This window comes from Hippocampus comes, unplaced genomic scaffold (genome assembly GCF_001891065.2).
Source record: "Hippocampus comes isolate QL1 unplaced genomic scaffold, H_comes_QL1_v1.1 scaffold123, whole genome shotgun sequence".
Classification (NCBI taxonomy): domain Eukaryota; kingdom Metazoa; phylum Chordata; class Actinopteri; order Syngnathiformes; family Syngnathidae; genus Hippocampus; species Hippocampus comes.
The window spans coordinates 2,211,209-2,230,415 of NW_017804997.1; the positions used below are offsets into that span (position 1 = coordinate 2,211,209).

The following is a 19,207-nucleotide window of genomic DNA, read 5'->3' on the forward strand; positions in this document are numbered from 1 at the left end:
GCCTCCCCCTGACAACCCCCCCCCCCTCCCCCGCCCTTCTTCATGTTGCGGCTCCATTTGTGCCATAAAACTTCTTTGCCTGTCATGTGCTCACTAACTACTTTTCCTCATCTGTTTTAGCCTTGCCTCATACCTCTGTGACAGGCAGGCTGACCAAGTCTGCTTCGTACTAAAACTGGGTTGAAACCGCATTTCAGCCCAGGATTCAGGGAATTCAGGCCCTGTGCTACACCTCGACACATTCAAAAATGACAGATGGATTTTTTTTAATCTGCTGAGCGAAAAGTCAGATGGAGGAGTAGGCCGGAGTTTTAAAAGGTTAAAGAATAAACATGTTTTCATAAACGGCAGATGCAACTTGCTGCGCATGTTGAAGATGGTCCTGTTGACAGGGACCATAATATACGTAGCAATTAGTCATAACAAACAATACAGGTCAGAAATAGTTGCAACAAAGTTTATAAATAGATTAAAATAGCAATCATAGCACTGATTTGGGATCAACACCGAATGTTCTGACCTCCCGTTCCAGAAATAACACTGCATTGTTTTCTGCAACCCAAGTAAATATTACCACATTTGAGCCTTGAAAACTCCACGTGACTGTGTACTTCCACTTATCCCAAACTACCTGTTGAATGGGATGTTTATATTGTATAAATGAAAATGCAGTGTTGACATGAACTATTTCAACGCTCGAGAAACGTCATTGGCCAACGATCCTGGGCAGAAAATGTTTTTAATTGCAATTTTATGCAAGGTTGACTGTCCTTTGTTCTTTGTGCATTCACATTGCAACATAACAACTGTTATGGCCTAATTGAGTAAAAAAAATATATAAATATATTGTACAGTTTGGGGGAAAAATATAACAATATTGGCAGAAACTACAAGTCTTAGTCAGAGCTGGTGTGTCCCCACCAAAACTAGAAGCGAGGACACACAATTGAGTCCAAACACAGATCGTACTTTGTGTAATAACTTTGCAGACAACCTTGAGCTCTTCCTTCCTGCTGACATTTTGACTGTCAGGGTTAGAGCAGTGGTTAGGTTTTCCCCTTCCCTCGTGTTTTCCTACTTTTCTATGTGGGCGTCTCCTCTGCTTGCTCATCCAAGCTACAACACATCAACAACAGTTCCTCTGTGACACTCTTAGTTAATGTTTCAGTCTTGCACTCTACTTCTCACCTACACACTCCTCAAAATGCCCTCAAAAAGTATTTGGAGTATTACATAAGAATTATTTACTGGTTGAAAGGAAGATGGACCGATTAGGCCTTTGACCGCAGATGCTGAAACCAACTTCAGTTTCATTCGGTCTGCTGTGACAAAGTGCAGGAATTCCAGAACGGTTTACCAATTAATGTTGCGTACAGCAAAGAAGTAATAGTGAGTTGCCATTTCATCTTGCCGATACCGTTACAATTTTAGTCAGACACACAGTGATTCGAAATCTATATTTCTCGCTTTAGCATAGAAAATAATTTGGAAGATAACTTTTGACGTTTGACTTTTGTTACCATGACAATCTGCAGCCACAAGCTGGTTGAAGCCAAATGTTGCTCTTCCAAAATAACTATTGGTGGATTTGAGAATCATGACCATCTTGCCGAGCACCATGTTGAAGTTACGCTAGTTCTTCTTGGACTACTGCTGGCATCTGCGGTCTGCTTCTCGGCTCTATGGGTAATTCTGTAAAGAAAGAAGAAGAAGCTAAGATGACAAACAAGTCATTAAAAAAAAGACAAAATTTGATTGTTTTATTGTGTGAAACCCATAAGTTAATAATTCCACAAAATGAGTCCTGAAGTGAGGGACGCCATCAAAAAGAAGTTCTATCAGACTTTTTTGGCAGGCCAAGCAGAATGCAACTTGAATGGTTGCTGAGGCGAAAACTCAATCGTTGAGCTCAAGGAAAGCCGAGGTGATTGAAAAAGGTCCTCGGGGACAGGGCGCTCGGGATAAATTAGGTCAGCCAAGAGTTCCCAACAGCTCTGGATGTTCAAGGGGCTCTGTTGTTTGACCCACCTCTCAAACTAAATGTGGACATAGGAGACCATGCCTCTGGACTAATAGACCAGGATGGTGGACCACATTTCCAAGAGCGAAACTGTAAGATCTATGCCAATAAAAGGGGAACACAATCCTCAGCTTCCCTGGTAAAATCTATCCTGTGGTTCTTAAGAGGAGGATCCATCGTGTAGTTGAATCTCCGATATTTGAAAACACCCACCATCGACCAGCATAGGTGGTCATAACATATGCTGGTTTTATGCTATTCTTGCTGGATCAATATACAATCAGCTTGCTTTGGTGCGGTTCAGCCACCAAATGGCATGTATGCATAGTAGAAGAGCTCTGCGAGGATACGATGTGACTAAAATGTATTAATCAGTATTATGGTCCTGAATATATAGCATCCGTCTGCGCTCCCACATATTTCGACAAAAAAAACAAAATTCAGCGTGGCTTTACCCGCTGTCTCGTCTCCCATTGCTTCCTCCTCTGCTCTGACTCCAACAGATTGTAGAAATCATATTCGGGTCTGAGGATCAGCTCCTTTGGACTTTCCTCCATGTTGCCGGCCTCGTCCCTCACTTTCTGAGCCCTGAGGATCTTTTCGCGCTTCGTCTCACGTTCCAACATCTTACAGCAGCAAGACGGACACAACGGGTTCAGCAACGTGATGTAAAACGTATTCTGATGTTAACTTAGTCATTATTAATAAGTAATTATTCAACATTTGGTATACCTCACCTCTCCCAGGAGGGCCTGCTCATTATTCTGTTGGGTGCACAGTCCTTTTGAGATTTCCATTAGAGAGATAACACCCAACTGAGAACCGCTAACTACCTTGGACCCAGCCTCATGCACCTGGACGCAACATAGAGGTTCATCACGCACCTGAAAAAAACAAAAAAAAACCCATCTTGTTGATTAAACAAGAGCAAAATGCTTTCACGGAAGCATGAGAGAATTCCTTGACACCTTGACACTTAGAGTGGGGTCATTCTGCTTAAACAAGATGTCCCAGATGTCCAGCACACCATCCATCTTCACGGTGAAGAAGAGCGAGGGTCTGACAGGACTCCAGCAAGCATCTGTTAAGTATGCCGTCTGGTGCCTGCTCACAACAAAGCCTGGTCATTGACCGCTCCCCAAATACATCCGAGATTGAAGCAACCAAAAGGGTGTGAAAAGTAACGACAATGACAGACCGTAAAGCAAGATGAAAACAGATGAGAACAAAATAAAATTGTACTTCGTCCACATGATCGATGACTCCTTGATGTCCTCTGACCAAATACGGGCGCCCCAGTCTCCCACGGTGAGGAAATTTTGCGAAAAGAAAGGGTTCTTCTGGATGGCATAGACAGGTCCATGGTGGCCATCGTATGTACAAACAATCTTCTCAGCCGGAGTCTCAGCTGCTCTGTTACAGTACACAACAGCCCCTTGTTCCGTTCCCACTATGAATGTATCTGGCTGTGGGTACAGAGGATGGTTATTATGAGCGCTCCAAAGCTTCACATATTTGTAAAGATTTTATTCATCAGATCGAGAGGAAAGAATTAAAACAATGCAAGGTTGCTGTAGATGTTAGGCACCACGGAGACAGGATGCGTTTGGGCATATTTTATTCCGACAGTCCAAATTGATTATCTAACGCACAGGTGTCAAAGTCAAGGCCCGGGGGCCAGATCTGGCCCGCCACATCATTTTATGTGGCCCGCAAAAGCAAATCTAAGCATGTCAAGTTCCATGATGCTTGCTGAAGTCTGAACCAAAATTTCAAATTGTCACATGTAATCCCCAATGACAGTCATTATTCTTGATTTCTGATTTTAAAACTAGTTATTCATCAATTTGTTGTGCGCTGTGTTTGTAATATGTGGAGGTGATTAAACATTTATGTGGTTTCCAAAAATTCATAACGGCCCTCCAAGGCAAACCGTAACTACAATGTGGCACGTGACAAAAATGAGTTTGACACCCCTGATCTAATGTTTAACAGGTAACAATTTCCGAGCCCCAGGACGGTTTGAAGAAGTCAGTATGAGAATGTTAAACGAGCTGAAGCCCTTACACCCAACATGAGTTGGCCAAATATGAGCACTCCCTAACATTGTGACCCACTCTTGTTTTCTCTCCATTCAATTCAAAATATGCTGAACATTTTAGAAGGACAGAAACTAACCATGGTCACGCTGTACGCCATTGAGATGGCTCCTAAAGCATTGTCTGGGTTTTCCTTCCGACTCAGGTCCAGCATCAGTCGCTCTGTGGGCTCACTCATTTGACGCACATCCCACCACAGTATCTGTTTTAGAAAATAGTGCTCACTCCGTTTTGCTGAACCTTCCAAAAAAAAAAAAAACAAAAAACGTATGCTTTGTCAACCTGTCCATCGGTGGAGGCAGAGAAGGCTTCTGTCTCAGTAGCGGATTGCAACCAGATGATCTCGTAAACAGGGTCCATATGACTCTTCTCTAAAGGGGAAACTGTCGTAGGGTGTTGGCCAGCACGAGGGTCCCATAACACTGAAAGAAAGGACACCTCATTGAGGATAAGCATGTCTCAAGAGAATCATCAAGTGTACTCTATTCATTTGTTGTTGTTGTTTTTTTAAACCAGAACCCACTGATCTGTCCATTGAGGCTCCCACTGACAAGAAAGTTAAGGTCCTGGGGGTTGTAAGCCAGACAAACAAGTTGAGATGTCGGTTTGAGAACACTCCGCGGTTTGTTGGGGCTCTCTGCAACACATACACAGTGGTGAGAGTCCGTGCGATTCTCAATCCGTCTTGTCTATTTTACCCACCAATGTCCCAGATGTACGAGTCTTTGCTTAAGTCTGCTGTGGCTTTCTGCCACTCAAGGCAGGAGTAAGCCGCCGCCAGGTTTGAGCCGCCACTGGGTTGCCAAGAAAGACAGGTGATGTTTCGTTTTACCTGATTCGGGTCTCTGAAGAAATATTTTACAACAATGAGAGGCAGTACAGTACAGGGTGAAAAATTGGTGGTAGACCCTTTAAGAACAAAGGGTCAACAGTACCTGTATTTGTTGACGATCTTCACCGAAGGGGCTTCCTGAATTTCATCCAGCAATTCCTCATCCTTAAAGTACTCTTGGTAAATGTCCACAGCATTGTTCTGTCCAACACATTGTGCTATAAGCTGAATGACAGAACATTTTGAGATTTTTTGGCGGGTGTGGGTAACTGGTTGTGGTAGCAAACCTCGGTATTTCTTGAAGAAACGGTGGACTCCTTTGTGAACTTACCTCGCCTAGCACCTGAATGCTATTCATGTAGATTTCATCTTTCTCCACCTTTTTTCGAAAACGAATAGTTTGCTCCATCTCTAGTGAGTTGATATCTTTGGGCCACCCCCCTTCCACATGATTTATTCCCTGAATGTCATACTCGATCCTTTCTGTGTTAACCTGGAAGGAAACATTATCAAAAGGCCTGTTTCAAGAAGTGCACCGACATCTCACCAGCAGCCAGTGGGTTTATTGTTATCGTTTGAATCGTATCTTGACATTGTACCGTATTTTCCGCACTAAAAGGTGCACTGGATTATGAGGCGCACCTTCATTGAATGGCCTATTTTGTAATTTTTGTTCACATATTGGACGTACCGCATTATAAGACGCAATCTACAATGTATCCACTAGATGGAGCTACGCTCAAGGAAATACCAACAGAACGATCAGATGTCAGTAAAACGTATTTAATCAAGCAGTGACATGGTTCACTTAACCAACAGCAAGTTATAACGTTGACTTGTTAACGTTGAACTGTCTTGCCGCTGCACTATTTCTGTGTTCAACTGCGTAACCCGATCGCCTTGGCGTTTCGGTCACCTCATGCTCCGACATTTCCCAGCAGCCTTGCACTCCCAGGTCTCTTGTCTCCTTCAGAACGAACTGCATTGCCAGTTTTGGGTTCGGAGGAAGATCGACGAGCAGCTCCACATGACGGTCTGAAAAGAGACACTGGCGACCAAAGTCACTACGCAGCTTCACATATTCATGAACGATCTCCATCCCTGCTGAGGGATGACTTTGAATAAGGTCAGAAACGTAGGAATGATTGCATTGAAAGCACAAACGGGAGTGGGAAAGAACAAGAAAATCAAATGTCGTTGGCTTCTACCGTTGTTGCTATAGCTACAGTAACATTTAACTTGATAAAGGAATTAAAAAAGGCAAAATGACATCCAATTTAACTAACCTTCGAGCTAAACAGTTATAAATAACTAAAGCGTTGTCGTCACAAAGATTAAAACATCACGTCAAAGACAGGAACTATGACATGTTGTGATGTCGTTTTCTTGTATTTTCAAATAGTTTGGTTTCACTTGCCCCATCAAAGATCCCAGACATAGATTATTGATGTACTTGAAGAGAGACTCCAGATGAAGAATGTTCGACGGGAGGATCTCAGATATTTTGTCACTGAAACATGTTCAACCGCTGGCAATTGATTGATGATTGGGGGCGTCGAAAGACTGCGTGGCTGCAAGACTTTAAAACTAAAATAATGTAAGCAGCATGTCTGGTTGTTCTGAGACAAATGAGAACAGCACGTTGTTCAGTGTTTTGCGGCTTTAACACTTCATTATATGGGAGAAGCAGCAGGTTAAACACCTTAGTAAGTGCTCGCAGATGGTGCTGAGTTGGCAGATGTAAATGTCCCTTTGGCAAATACTTTCTCATGGAATGAGAAATGGAATAGGAGACCATTTTTAGGATCAATGGCACGCCTGCAAACATAGCCAGCATAGTCAGACGGGAGGAAATATTTTGAAGATAATGTATAGAAGGGTCAATAGGTTAGGAATATAGTCTCTCTTTTGGGTCTTTTTTCCCTCTTTCTCCTTCACTATAGCCCTCACGCCCTTCCTGTTTCCCTCAAAAAGTTACAGAAAAAAAAATGTGTTTCCAATTAAGCACTGGGGGGGAAAAAGAACAACTCGCAACTGCTGGGCACTTTTACAACTCTCCCTCCCTCCAAATAGCTCATTCAAGTGTACTTTTAGTTTAAAAAAAAAACACATACAGTAAGTAGGCTTATGACACATTTGGAACTGTGCTTATATTATTTAGATATTTGACACCTGGAATATTTAGTTGCATTGTTTTCTGTTGTTTTGTTTGTTTGTTTTTACACAGGATAGACTGGAATCAAGATTCAACTCAACTCAATCATATTTTTAGTGCACTTTTGAAAGATTCACAGCTGCATAAAAAGTGATGCATTGTACATGAAGTAAACATCAGACCTATAAAAACCAAGATGGTTTAAACAATACTATAATAACAAAGACAGTAAACACAAGAACAACTGTGCAGTCTCATGCTGAGTCAAAAGCCAAAGAATAAAAGTGTGTTTTCAGACGAGTTTTATAGATAGGCACAGAGGGGGCTTGCATATCATTAAACAGAAGCTCAATCCATAGGGAGGGACCGGCAACGGAAGAAGTTCAATCCCCTCTGAGGCTCTGCTTAGTCCTCCAGTAGCATCTGACTCGTTGACCTGATGCATGGGGCAGATACATAAAGGTACAGGAGCTCAGAGAGGCAAGGTGAGGTGAGACCATTTATAGATTTAAAGACAAACGAAATCATTTCAAAATGAACTCTAAAATGTGCCAGTGAAGGGAGGCCAGAATTCGAGTTATGTGCTCCCTCCAACGACCAACCAAGGAGGCAATTACTGTAGCAGTATTTTGGACCAACTGGAAACATTTGAACGAGATTCCAACATAGAGCATTACTGTAATTCAGCCGAGGTGTACCAAAGGCACAGCTGTGTCTCGCAAAGAAAAAAGCTTCATTTTACTTCTTCCTACTCCCTTGAACATAATAACTGTGTTGAATGATGACTAATTTCTCTTTCCTCTTTACTATTTTATTTAACATAGAGCATTACTGTAATCCAGCCGAGGTGTACCAAAGGCACAGCTGTGTCTAGCAAAGAAAAAAAAAAAGCTTCATTTAACAAGAGCACTAATTTGCCAGTTCAATTTAAAATCAGTATTCAGTTTAAAAGCCAAAATACTTTGAGACTGTTGGCTTCAGGTAAGATGCGAGAGGGCCCAAGTAAACAGGGTCAACTGTACAAGGGCCAATGGGATCAAACACTTGAAGTTCAACAAGTTTAGTGTCATCCAGGCTTTGATTGATTAAAACTGAATTGTGTTTTAATACATGCACATATTTATTATCAGGACATTTACTGCTTAATTTGTGATTTTTTTTTTTGGTCTCGGAAGTTTACTTCCGAAAGTGAAATTTATTCGAACTAATTTTTTTGTACGGCTTTTTCTAAAGCGCCACGTCACTCCTAATTTATTGGTCGAATCCGTTCTGTTCAGCATTAAATACTGAAGCATACAGACGAAAGATCACATTTCCAAACAGTTTGGGGCAAACGCTCACAATTTTGTTCGTTTGCACACACGCAGCAAATTCAAGCGCCTCACATGACGTCACGTACACACGCACGCGGACCCACTGTGGAAAATGACAGCGAAATCTAGTTTTGGATATTGTTGTTCAATAAACAAAACTAGATTTCGCCGTCATTCTCCACAGTGGGTCCGCGTGCGTGTGTACGTGACGTCATGCGCAGAAATCAAGGTCCCTTCTTGGCGCGTGCACGCATCGAGGAGCGAGAACGGGAGAGAGAGAGAGAGAGAGAGAGAGAGAGAGGCAGTGAGAGCGGCGCGCCAGGCACCAGGAGGAGAGCATCTTGCGACTTCATGTGGGAAGGAGAACTGCAACTTTCCGCAGAGGAAAAAAAAAAAAGTGTTGCGTATTTATTTGGACATACAATGCGACTGCCCGGCTTCATGTTGGATTTTGACACCTCACCACTTTGACAGGAGCGCAGCCCGAGTCTGTATGCTCTGTGGGGGGAATTTCAGGATTTCCCGAGTCAAACTTTTTGGTCTGGACATCTAGGAAGCCACTCGGGAAGCATACAAAACCATCTTTGTACTGCTCTCTCTCTCTGGGAACATACATTGTAAGTATAACTTCTTACTGGAGTAATTATAAATTCACTTAATTGACAAAGCAGGAAAAAAAAGTGGATTGTGTTATGACCGTCAGCGCCTCTGTTTATGCATGCGGGTATTTTTACATAAGCATACCTGCCACGTAGACGTGCTTGACAAAGTATTTGTTTCTGGCAATCGATCGTTTGATCATGGCATTAGCAGATGCCTCAATGTGCCTTGTGCTCCTTTATTGGGATTGATAAAGGGAAAGGGGCACAAACAGCGAGGGGCTGACTGCGCCACGGAGGTTGGGAGCTTCAGCTTGGAATCAGATAACTGGTCTTAATCACTCAAACAGGCATGTCAGGCTGGATTCAGTCCGATGTTATAAATTTAACACCGCCCCCTCCCCCATGCCCGCCCAAACTTTTTTTTTTATTTCATTTTTATGATTTTTTTTAACCCCCTCAGTCATCATCAATCAAGCTGACACTTTGCAAGGCAAAAATAAGGTTGTCTTAGCGGAGCTGTTTAAATCCAAATTTCCGTAAACAATCCCCATCATCTTTGAAGCTGGATCTCAGCATCCAGCTGACACACCTTTGCATAGACAAGTCAAACTAGGCAAATTAACGTGTGTGTGTGTGTGTGTGTGTGTGTGTGTGTGTGTGTGTGTGTGTGTGTGTGTGTGTGTGTGTGTGTGTGTGTGTCAGCAGGGCACTGTTTACTTACCATTTATGATCACAACCCTCTGGGGGTCTTTGATGTGATGGCAGAGTGTGAAAAGCATTTACACTTTAGCTCGGGGTGAGGGTCAGTGCTTTTTCAAGATGTTTTAATTATGGAGACTCCCTCCACCTTCCCAACCTTCCTCTCACTTGTAATGTCAACATTGATTTGCTGGCTGCGGCCTGTTTGCCCCATTCTAAATTGTTATTGCATTAAATGAAAAGACTATGTGGGTGATTCACTCCATTCAATTACCAAAAGGTCACAATCGTACATTTTTTTTAGCTTAAACTGTGAAAACAGATAACAGAGATTTGACTCGTGATAATGCATCCTTTGCGGTAATTTGACCTTGTTATAAATATCGCCTGTATACCGTCAATGATTTTATGAAATTCAGCTTTATTATGTTATCCTGACTGCTTGAGTGGATACACACTATATCACCATGGATGTAACAGACCGGCGCTCAAAATATGATGGGAGGTTTGTTCTCAGGAGCTTACCGGTTTCCTCGGGAACGAGAGAACCTGCACAGATGTTATTTCGACTTGAAAGAGTCGCGCCAATTCAAGAGTCGTATGTTCAAAGAAAAGTAAAAGTGACGGGAGCATTTCATGTCTCTGACTTCCGACACTCACGGTCAAACAAAAGGCCCTCGCAAAGACTTATTGTCTCTTCTCGGGATGACCGTATTATGTTTCCTGACATGAGCTCTGACATCCGTCGAGAAAAAGAAAGTGGGTCCTTGAAACATCTGTGTTGTGATTATTCCAAGCCTCCTCCTCCTTGCATTCCACCCATTCTTCATCTCAAAGTGCGGATTGCTTTTCACATTCGTGCAGGTAGTACACAACTTGTATTTTTTGGCCTTTTTCAGTTACAAAACATCAAAACAAAAGCAAGCAAGTTGTGGAACCAGACCCACCTGCGTGTGTTCCACAATATAGAGAGAGATCTTTAAAAATGAGTGTACCTGAGCAGGCCTGCGCTGTGTTTTTGTTGGTGACAGTGTCCAATTCTGAAGGGAATTAATTTCAATTGATCTTAATGTAAAATATTTTGAAAGTCAACCAGATCAAACTTGGACCAGCTTCACAGAATGGATTAGGGGGGTCAAACTTTGAGTTGACATTGTATCAGCCAGTGACTTCAATGAGCTTTTTTTTTTGTAAAACCTTCGGATCCTGAATGGCATGTTAGTTCTTTTCTCATCATTCCTAAAATATACACAACACACTCTTCAGATAGCAACAGTGTTTTCCTCACCAGTAAACAACATTTTTTTTTCCAAATTACTTTCCAACAGCCTCCGGGATGTCATCATACACGTTTAGAAGCTGACCGATGTCACGTCTGCTCAAAGGAGACTTGTTCCGATGGAAAATGATGGCTTGTGTGGCATTGTTGGATGAGCATTACAAAGATGTGCTTTAACCCTTACATGCACCCTGTCACCTGATAACATGATAAACTGTCCACTGTAGTATCCGCTGTCCCTGAAATGGTTTCAAGGTAGAAAGTAGTGGCCTTCTTTTCATTTTGTTGATGGATTGGGTGGATAGTTCAAATGGGTTAAAAAATGGTGTGTACATGATGCTCCCATATTCTACCTGCACTTAGACTGTAGCAAATTTTAAGAACTTTAAAAACTTTATCCGAGGCCAATTTGGTGCTTTTGTGCTTTCTACCACTCACAAATTCCAAAATTCATCTTTGTGGTGTTCAAACAAGTTTGGAAAAGATCCAGCTGCAATCACAATGAGGCAGTTTTGTTCCATCGGTGCACACATTCTCATTTATGATTCCGACAGTCACAACTGGGTCGGTCAATCATAAAATACAAAGATCTGCATCTTGGATTTGAAGTATGTTCTAACATTATTGTGAATATTAGTTTGCTTGCAAGAACCGAGATGCTCCTCGAAGACTTTCCTGAATGTGGTGTTCCTTAAAAGGGGAGCGCTGGTTTACTGTTTAGCACATAATGATTGGAAGCAGACCAAGAAAGCACTCTAGTGCCTTCAACCTCTGTCCCTTTAGTGGTCCGGCGAAAGCGCTTGAGAGACACTTGCTGTAAAGTGCTGAAAAAAAAAAAGCCTTTTAGAAAATCCCATCCTTGTGCCTGTTGAAGAGATGCGACGATCCCTCTTCACCCTTTTAGTGAAGTGCTTTGTGATGTGCTTGCTTGCCCTCAGTCTGCACTCCAACACGAAAAACCCATGTTGACTGACAGACCGGCTGAGGTGAGCTAATTGGACCATCTAGCCAGGAAAATTCCATGGCCAGTTCCTGACAAGAAGACCCTGCTTGTCTTGTATTTGCAGTTCATTTTTGCAAAGTTATTCTAAAAGGTGTAAACTCACCCTAAAGCTGACACATACAGTGGAGTTTATCTTGTTAAAATGGTGGGAGATGCTGAGTTGTCACAATGCGGTCATTTAAAATGGAAACAATGCAGATGGCTTCGACCGTTTGTCAGTCTAACTGGCAATTAGGGTATGACTGCGTCAAGGGGAGGACACTCGCTATCGTACTATCTTGCTACGGGGAGGTTTTTTTTTCGACAATGACAACCTCCATATTTCATCTGGGCTCTGCACAGCGTCGAGCTTTCACTCCTTTTGCCTTGCAATTGTAAATCAGAATGCTCGTGTGTAGTGTTTGGAAACTCATCTGGTGGAATTACAGACATGCTTTGGGGAATGCTTACTGGCATCTCAATTTCGTTAGGGGAAATTAATGTTATTTTTTTTTCAATGCTGTCTTAATTGGAATTTGAGCATCCTCCTCCAAAAATCCGGTTTAGATGTGACTGTTGTACCTAATTGATATCGGCGCATTATTTGTTGCTTTGTAGGATTTCAATGATGAACATTGTGAAAATGACTACAAAATAGAGTCTTATGGCATATTATCTTGAACAGGGGTCGGCAACCTGCGGCTCCAGAACCGCATGTGGCTCTTTTATCCTTAAGTTGCGACTCTGCGTGGCTTGGGAATATAAATTATAAGTGTCCGATTGAAGTCGATGTTATTTGTCTCAAAAACCTAGATCACTTCTGTTATAGTCTCTGAATGTACACTAGGTGGCAGTGTTGGAGAGGAGAGACATTATCTAATGGCGACTATAGTGAATTGTACGAACTTGTGTTGTGCTGTTAAAAGCTTGTTACGAAAATACAGTGTTTGGCTACGGGCTGGCCTTGTTATTTTGCTTCCCGACACCACAACTTCTTTCTTCAGACCTTGTGCAATTCGGTGAGCAGTGAGCGCTTGACGTGTCAGCAGGCAAATTTGACTGCCGGCACCAAAACTGCACTGTATCGCAAGTATTTTATTTGTGTTTGTTTGTTTGTTTAATTGTAGTTCTAAATTGTAAGATTATTGTTTGTATTGATTGATTATTTATACATTTATCCATCCATTTTCTGATCCGCTTCATCCTCACAAGGGTCGCGGAACATTTAATGATGGCCGATTCATTTGCATTTACCTCTGACGAGAGATGGTCACCAGTATGCCGAATTTGTGGTGGACAACTGGCCAGCAATAAAAGGTCAAATAAAGAAAGACATTTCCAAAATAAACACACAGCCTTTGCTGAAAAATATCCGGAGTGAGAAGAGAGAAAAACAAAAAGCTGTTTCAGAACTGATGCCAAAGGCTGATCTGAATAAAAATCAATTCCAAAGTTGGATGAAGTCTGCAAATTTAACTACCTTCCTGCAAATTTTGTGGCCACCCGGGAAATAGTCATTTATGGGATGCCGTTCAAAGACGGAGAATATATGAAAGAGTCATTCATTAAGATTTTGTAAGCATCACACTATTTTACCAGCGTGAGAAAGATAGATTGATAGATAAAGCCTGATATCATCGAAACCAGGTCGACATGGCTCTTTGAGTATAAAAGGTTGCCGACCCCTGATCTCGAAGTTTCGGCCACGTGCATGTTGCCACAAAAATAGTTGAATTTGAAAGAATCATTGTTATGTTGAAACTTGCCTGAAAATTCCCATGAGGCTGCGTTCACTTACATTGCACGCCAGCTTTGTGTTGTGTTATCATGGGAAATTTTGCAAACAATGCAAAAGCAGCACTTTTACCCCCAATGTGATTCTTTCATTGGCTCAAATCCATCACATTGTGTTGTCATGGGGCAACAATGGCAGGCTTGTTGATTGTGGTTCTTTACGTGCCCTTTTCTGCGATGGGAGAGTGGCAAACTGAAAACGCGATGAAATGCACGGAGGGCTATTTTAATCTTAATTTTGTTGAGAAAGACTGAACGTTTTCTGTGTGTTACAAGCCCCTAGGAATCAATCAATGCAAGAGGAGACCAGAAGGAATGCTGTTGAGCACTTTTTTAGGAGGGTTGAAAACTGGGAGGTCTGAATTAAAACATCTTGTCCCCACAAGTGACATTGTGTGAAGATGTGAAGTTCAGCACAACAGCACATGCTTGTTCTGGCCCAAATGTCTTCAAGAAAAGCTTGGCTTTATAGTTTCATGGGTTTCTGTTATGTCGTAGCGGTTGTTAATAATAGTCTGGCCTGAAAACTTTCAGTACGTTAGCAAGTTGATCACAGAAGCAAAAAAAAGTGGGAATGCAAAATGAAAGGCTTCGCCGGTGGCTTCTCCAAACCCCCATCGCTCAGATTGCGGCTGTCACTATAGGATTTTCCAAGTTCTCATCTTTGAAAAAAAAAATGTGAAGCTAAATTAAAGGGTGTATATAATTTATGTGTGACCGTGCAAGCTGTTGAGAACTTAGACAACACCGTTAGTGACTCTGGATAAACCAGAAGCAAATGTTCATTTCACAAACTAACTTTTCGACAAGTTTCCTGCTGTGATCGTTCCTCGATGTATTAATGTTAAGCAGACATGTGCATTTTTACACACCTTTGTCTGAACTAAATGTGGCATGCTTTCCTCAAAAGACCCCAAGGATCTTGTCGTTCCTTTTGACGTTTGGCTCTCTCCTCTTTTACGTTTACGGCGGCCGACTGTTTGCTTCTACTAGCTCAGGCAAAGGTGTGGACGAAGAAAGCGAGACCATTATTGCCCTGTCATTGGTCACACCCAAGCGTAGCCCACCCTCGTACTCTTAAATCAACTGCCGTGACACTGAACACAATTAGTCGCGATGACGGAAAATCCGTTGTCATAAGACACTGCCGTTGACGATTTTCCAGCTTCACATGGAATCAGACGAAATGCTCTCGACCACATGTGGCTACTCCTCACACGGGCTATTGAAAGAACCGCATGTCGATGTAGTAGCTGGTAGACGTAGTCAGAGGTCATCATACGACGACGAGCTGCGAATTCCGTCACGGTTGCAGGCATTCACTTCATGACTCACCTCCGACTCTCAATCCATCCCTTGTGCTGAGCTCCGCCACTAATCAGCAGAGCCTATGTGCGAGCGTGAGGGTGTATGTGTGTGGTTTACGTGTGCTCGGTTCGGGAGAAAATCGGAGAATGAAAAGCCTGTATGTACGTACTGTATGTGTGTGTCAGTGTTTGTGTGTACTCGGGGGTTGTTAGACGTCGCCGTTTCTTGGCTTTCTAGAGTGGGGGGAATGTGAACAATGCGCACATTGTGTGGAGGGCCGAGTGGACCGGGGTGGGGGTTAGGAGGGGGGAGTGCCACGGAGTAGCAGAGGGGGAGAAGGAGGAAACACAAGGAGAAAGTTAAGTACAAGGGAGGAGATTGACATAAGGAGCGTGTCATGCTGAGGTTCATGGTATATAGAGTACACGGCGGCAACATATGAGAGAAGTTGGGGGCTCGAAGGGTCTGTTTGGAAGACGACGACCTGGTAAAAGTAGAAGTGAAGCTTGATTTAAAGTACTCCACTCTAATGGTTCAGCAAAAAAATGCCTGATCTGTAACATCCGTGCCAGGCCACCAAGTTGCCAACGTCTCTGTTTCGGGGTCATACCCTCACCGAGTTTAAAAATCTCGTGTCAGCATAGATGTGAGATTAGAATCGGTCTTTGAATCATCTCTAATCTGTCTTCTGAAAAACAAAAACAAAAAAAAAAGCAACATTATGGGACCGCCCCCGAGGTGACAACGTAAACAAGAAGTGAGGAGGGCCTTCACAGATGGGAGCACAAGGTTACACAAACCAGAACAAATGAAGGCAAAAGGCCGAGGATACATCAAGGGAAGAGAGTCAGTGAAAGATTGAAGACATATGGTTAGAATTCTCAGTTGCACTTGTCATGCATACAGTTCGTTGTCCGCTCAGTGACAAAATGGCCGAGGTGGAATTCACAGATTCGACTCGCAGTTAAAGGTGCAACTCTGACAGGATGCAAAGAAAACTTGAGGTCGAGCTGACAACTGACAAGACTTGATCCAGGTGTGCCGTGTACATCCCTCACCCAACATAGTCATAAAAAAACAAACAAACAAAAAAAAAACAGTGATAATATTTAAAATGCCTACTTTTGGGGTCAGTAAAATAAAGTGTCTCTGCTTGTCCTCGTGGTCATCTGAATTTTAATCAAAGCTGATTCACAATCACTGTTTTAGTTCATCCAAAAGGTATTTGATGGCTCACGAATTTTTCCACACGAATGCTGACACTGGACTGTTGCGAGGGGAGAATTCGCCCAAAGGTCTTGGTAGAATTAATGATCAACGTTCAGAGTTGAAGGGGCCACAATTTTTCGTCAGTGCTACTCAGGGTCCGCATTTGAATATGGACAAAATATATGCGTAGTTGCTGAATGTATTAAAAAAATCCACACAAAGGATTTGAATCAAATCACCCCCCATTTTTTTCCAGTTTAAAGGGATTTCTTGCATCGAAATGACCACACAATAACTCATTTAGTGTGTATTTTTTGTTTTTTTTCCCCCACAAAAATGACCTCACACAGTTTTAATTTTATTTAGGTACTTTCCCTAAACCGCCAATTTCTTGTTCTATGGTCATGATCACATTTTTCTTCTTTGTCTCTGGTGTCCTTCTGTGGTGCTGCCACATACAAAAAAAACAACAAAAAAAAAAAAACCTAAGGTCTTGTGAGATTTGCTGGAGTCTTGTGAGAAATGCATAGGGATCGTGTGACGTCGTGCACCGTGGCCTTTTGAACTCTGGGGTCTCGTGAGAAGCGGAAAAATGTTCCTCCTCAATTTGGAGTCCCATTTGGAACCGTACAAAATGCCATGTTTGACTTTCAACATCCACTGTTTTGGATGTTGGACGTGCATGCTTAGAAAGTGACCTCATACATTTTGTTGGTGGTCCTTTAATTTTCCTCTGGTCGGCACACACGCATAAAACCCCCCACACACACACATTTTAAAGCCTCCCTCCCCCCACACAGCAGGACCTTATCACACATTACTAACAAGCATGCAACGAGTGTGTCGACACACACTTGGGCACAGTGAGCATTTTGTACTCTGTCTTTAACACTTTGGGGTCAGACTCTGCACACACTCACGCACGCTCTTTCCTCACGTTCTTCTCCGGTTGACTCATACGAAACACTTGAACATTCAGTTCAATTCACAGTGATTGGTCTGTCTTTTCAGAGTAAAAAGAGCCACCCTGAAATTGTTGCCTTCAGACACGTACCCACGGACATACAATGCCACGCTCTCTCACCACAGCCGCCGAGTGGGAATCAAAGTGGAAAGTGCGCTCAGATGTCACTGCCACTTCCTCTTGCACTTCACGACTGACAACTGGCCTCAGGCATCTTAGAGCTAACTGCTCCCTCCAGATACTTAATGGCCGTAACCCGCAGATGACAAGTGGACGAGATGGGCTTTCATCTGCGGTGGTAGTAGTCATAAATTCCGCCTCATTATGGATCTATCAGGCATGAGGGCTACTGCCAACTAGTTGTCACTCAGTCTCTCCTTTCAGCATTTTTAATGGCCAAGCCGCGGCGCCGTCTTGAGGCACCAGCGCAATTGACAGGAAGTTTGGATATTTAAGTACAGTTCCATAAAGTATCCGAAATATACGGATTGTATTGATCTCAGTTGAAGTACTGTACAGGTGTCCCTATTGTCGCGGCCACTCATTTGTTAATGATCAGCAAACAATCTGTTCCAACATCCATCATGCAGGACATGAAATCTGTACTCACATGTGAGTAATTTAACAATACATGCCCTATTGTGGTGTAGTATTTGTTGAGTGAATGGAATAGGATTTCACATCCATCCCCAAACCAGACACAGCCGACAGAGCTCCATATTGACCTAAATGGGAAATTGGACACATAAACAAGCACGAATAAAGTTTATTTCATTGATTATAAGTCCTTTATTATTATTGGTGGACTGCCATGCCTAACACGCACCCGTTTTGGCCGAGGGATACTGGGATGTGGTATGCTGCCAACATTCCCAGCCAGTATATCGGTCAGTACTGTATTGTCTTTGGCATGAATTATTCCTAATAAGAGAGCTACAATTGAACATTATTGTGCAATGTGGGCAAGAAAATCCATTCAGGAATTATGTTACGGGCTTAAGCTACCCATAAAAAATGCACATTGTATGGGGTAACATACTGTATAAGGACTTTGAGATTTTTTTTTGTTTCTTTAGCAGTGAATATGCAACAAACAAGTACTGTATCAGGTCCGTCCATGTTTTTCAACATGGCCTCATTAGCCTGCCCTTTAATGAGTAAAGTATTTACAAAATGGTGTCCAAGGAGGGGGATGGGGTGGACTGTCTATTTTGTTTACAGATGAGTGGAGTTTAAGAGCGCGAGGATTCCCACCAAAAAAAAAAACTTTATATTCTCCATCCATCCATTTTCTAATCCAGTTCTCCTCACGAGGGTCACGGGGTGTGCTTGAGCCTATCCCAGCTGTGTTCGGGCAGTTGGCTGGGGACATCCTGAACTGGTTGCCAGCCAATTGCAGGGCACACATAGATGAACAACCATTCGCGCTCACAATGTCATGCAAACTTCACACAGGAAGGCTCGTGCCGGAATCGAACCCTGCACCTGTCCACTGTGAGGCGGACATGCTCACCAGTTTAACCAGTCGACTAACATGCCAGCCACTTTATATTTTCATTCTTCATATTATTGTTGCTTTCTTTAACATTTCACCACATTTAGTCTTAATTAGACACAAATCACATTCTGGTCCTTTCATAAGAGCGACCAAGGGCTTTATTTTCGTAGATAACGTATTTGTGCCTTAGCACAAATGCCGATCCTAATTTTTGTTTCATGGCTCGCTGCACGTGTTTGCCAATTTGGCAGACCGGTCTCTGCCAAGCTGGGCAGGCCCGTTTCAGCAGAAAGGAGTGTTCTAGACAGCTGGTCAAATGAGATGTATTTCATTCATAAATATCTAAACAGCGGGCATCAAACCCTCTGAGTCATTGTACTATATTTTGGAAATGCTCTCACGAGGCAGCATAGCTATGGGGTGGTCGTGTGTGTGTGTGTGTGTGTGTGTGTG

The 19,207-nt window shown here is 42.7% G+C and overlaps 2 protein-coding genes across 3 annotated transcripts in view; one reads left to right on the plus strand and one right to left on the minus strand.

Moving 5' to 3' along the window:
• Window positions 1-1,412: 1,412 nt before the first annotated feature.
• On the minus strand, window positions 1,413-7,511 carry LOC109530077 (dynein intermediate chain 2, axonemal-like). Of its 2 annotated transcripts, XM_019893609.1 has the most exons (12): window positions 5,868-7,509; window positions 5,283-5,444; window positions 5,055-5,176; window positions 4,822-4,964; window positions 4,643-4,756; window positions 4,402-4,541; window positions 4,199-4,321; window positions 3,263-3,486; window positions 2,989-3,124; window positions 2,758-2,904; window positions 2,476-2,646; window positions 1,413-1,692 (listed from the first exon to the last, which is right to left on the minus strand). In XM_019893609.1, exons 1-12 carry the CDS (start codon window positions 6,048-6,050, stop codon window positions 1,681-1,683), a joined length of 1,677 nt encoding a protein of 558 aa, XP_019749168.1. In that variant the 5' UTR covers window positions 6,051-7,509; the 3' UTR covers window positions 1,413-1,680. The 2 variants fall into 2 exon arrangements, with proteins under 2 accessions (XP_019749168.1, XP_019749178.1); XM_019893619.1 differs by lacking the exon at window positions 2,476-2,646 and having other exon boundaries at window positions 5,868-7,511.
• Window positions 7,512-8,681: 1,170 nt separating this feature from the next.
• Window positions 8,682-19,207, plus strand: part of lpar1 (lysophosphatidic acid receptor 1) — a 12,862-nt gene continuing 2,336 nt past the window's right edge. Inside the window, exon 1 of the mRNA XM_019893719.1 lies at window positions 8,682-9,036. The gene's annotated coding sequence lies outside the window, so the exon portion shown is untranslated. The remainder of the gene's footprint in view (window positions 9,037-19,207) is intronic.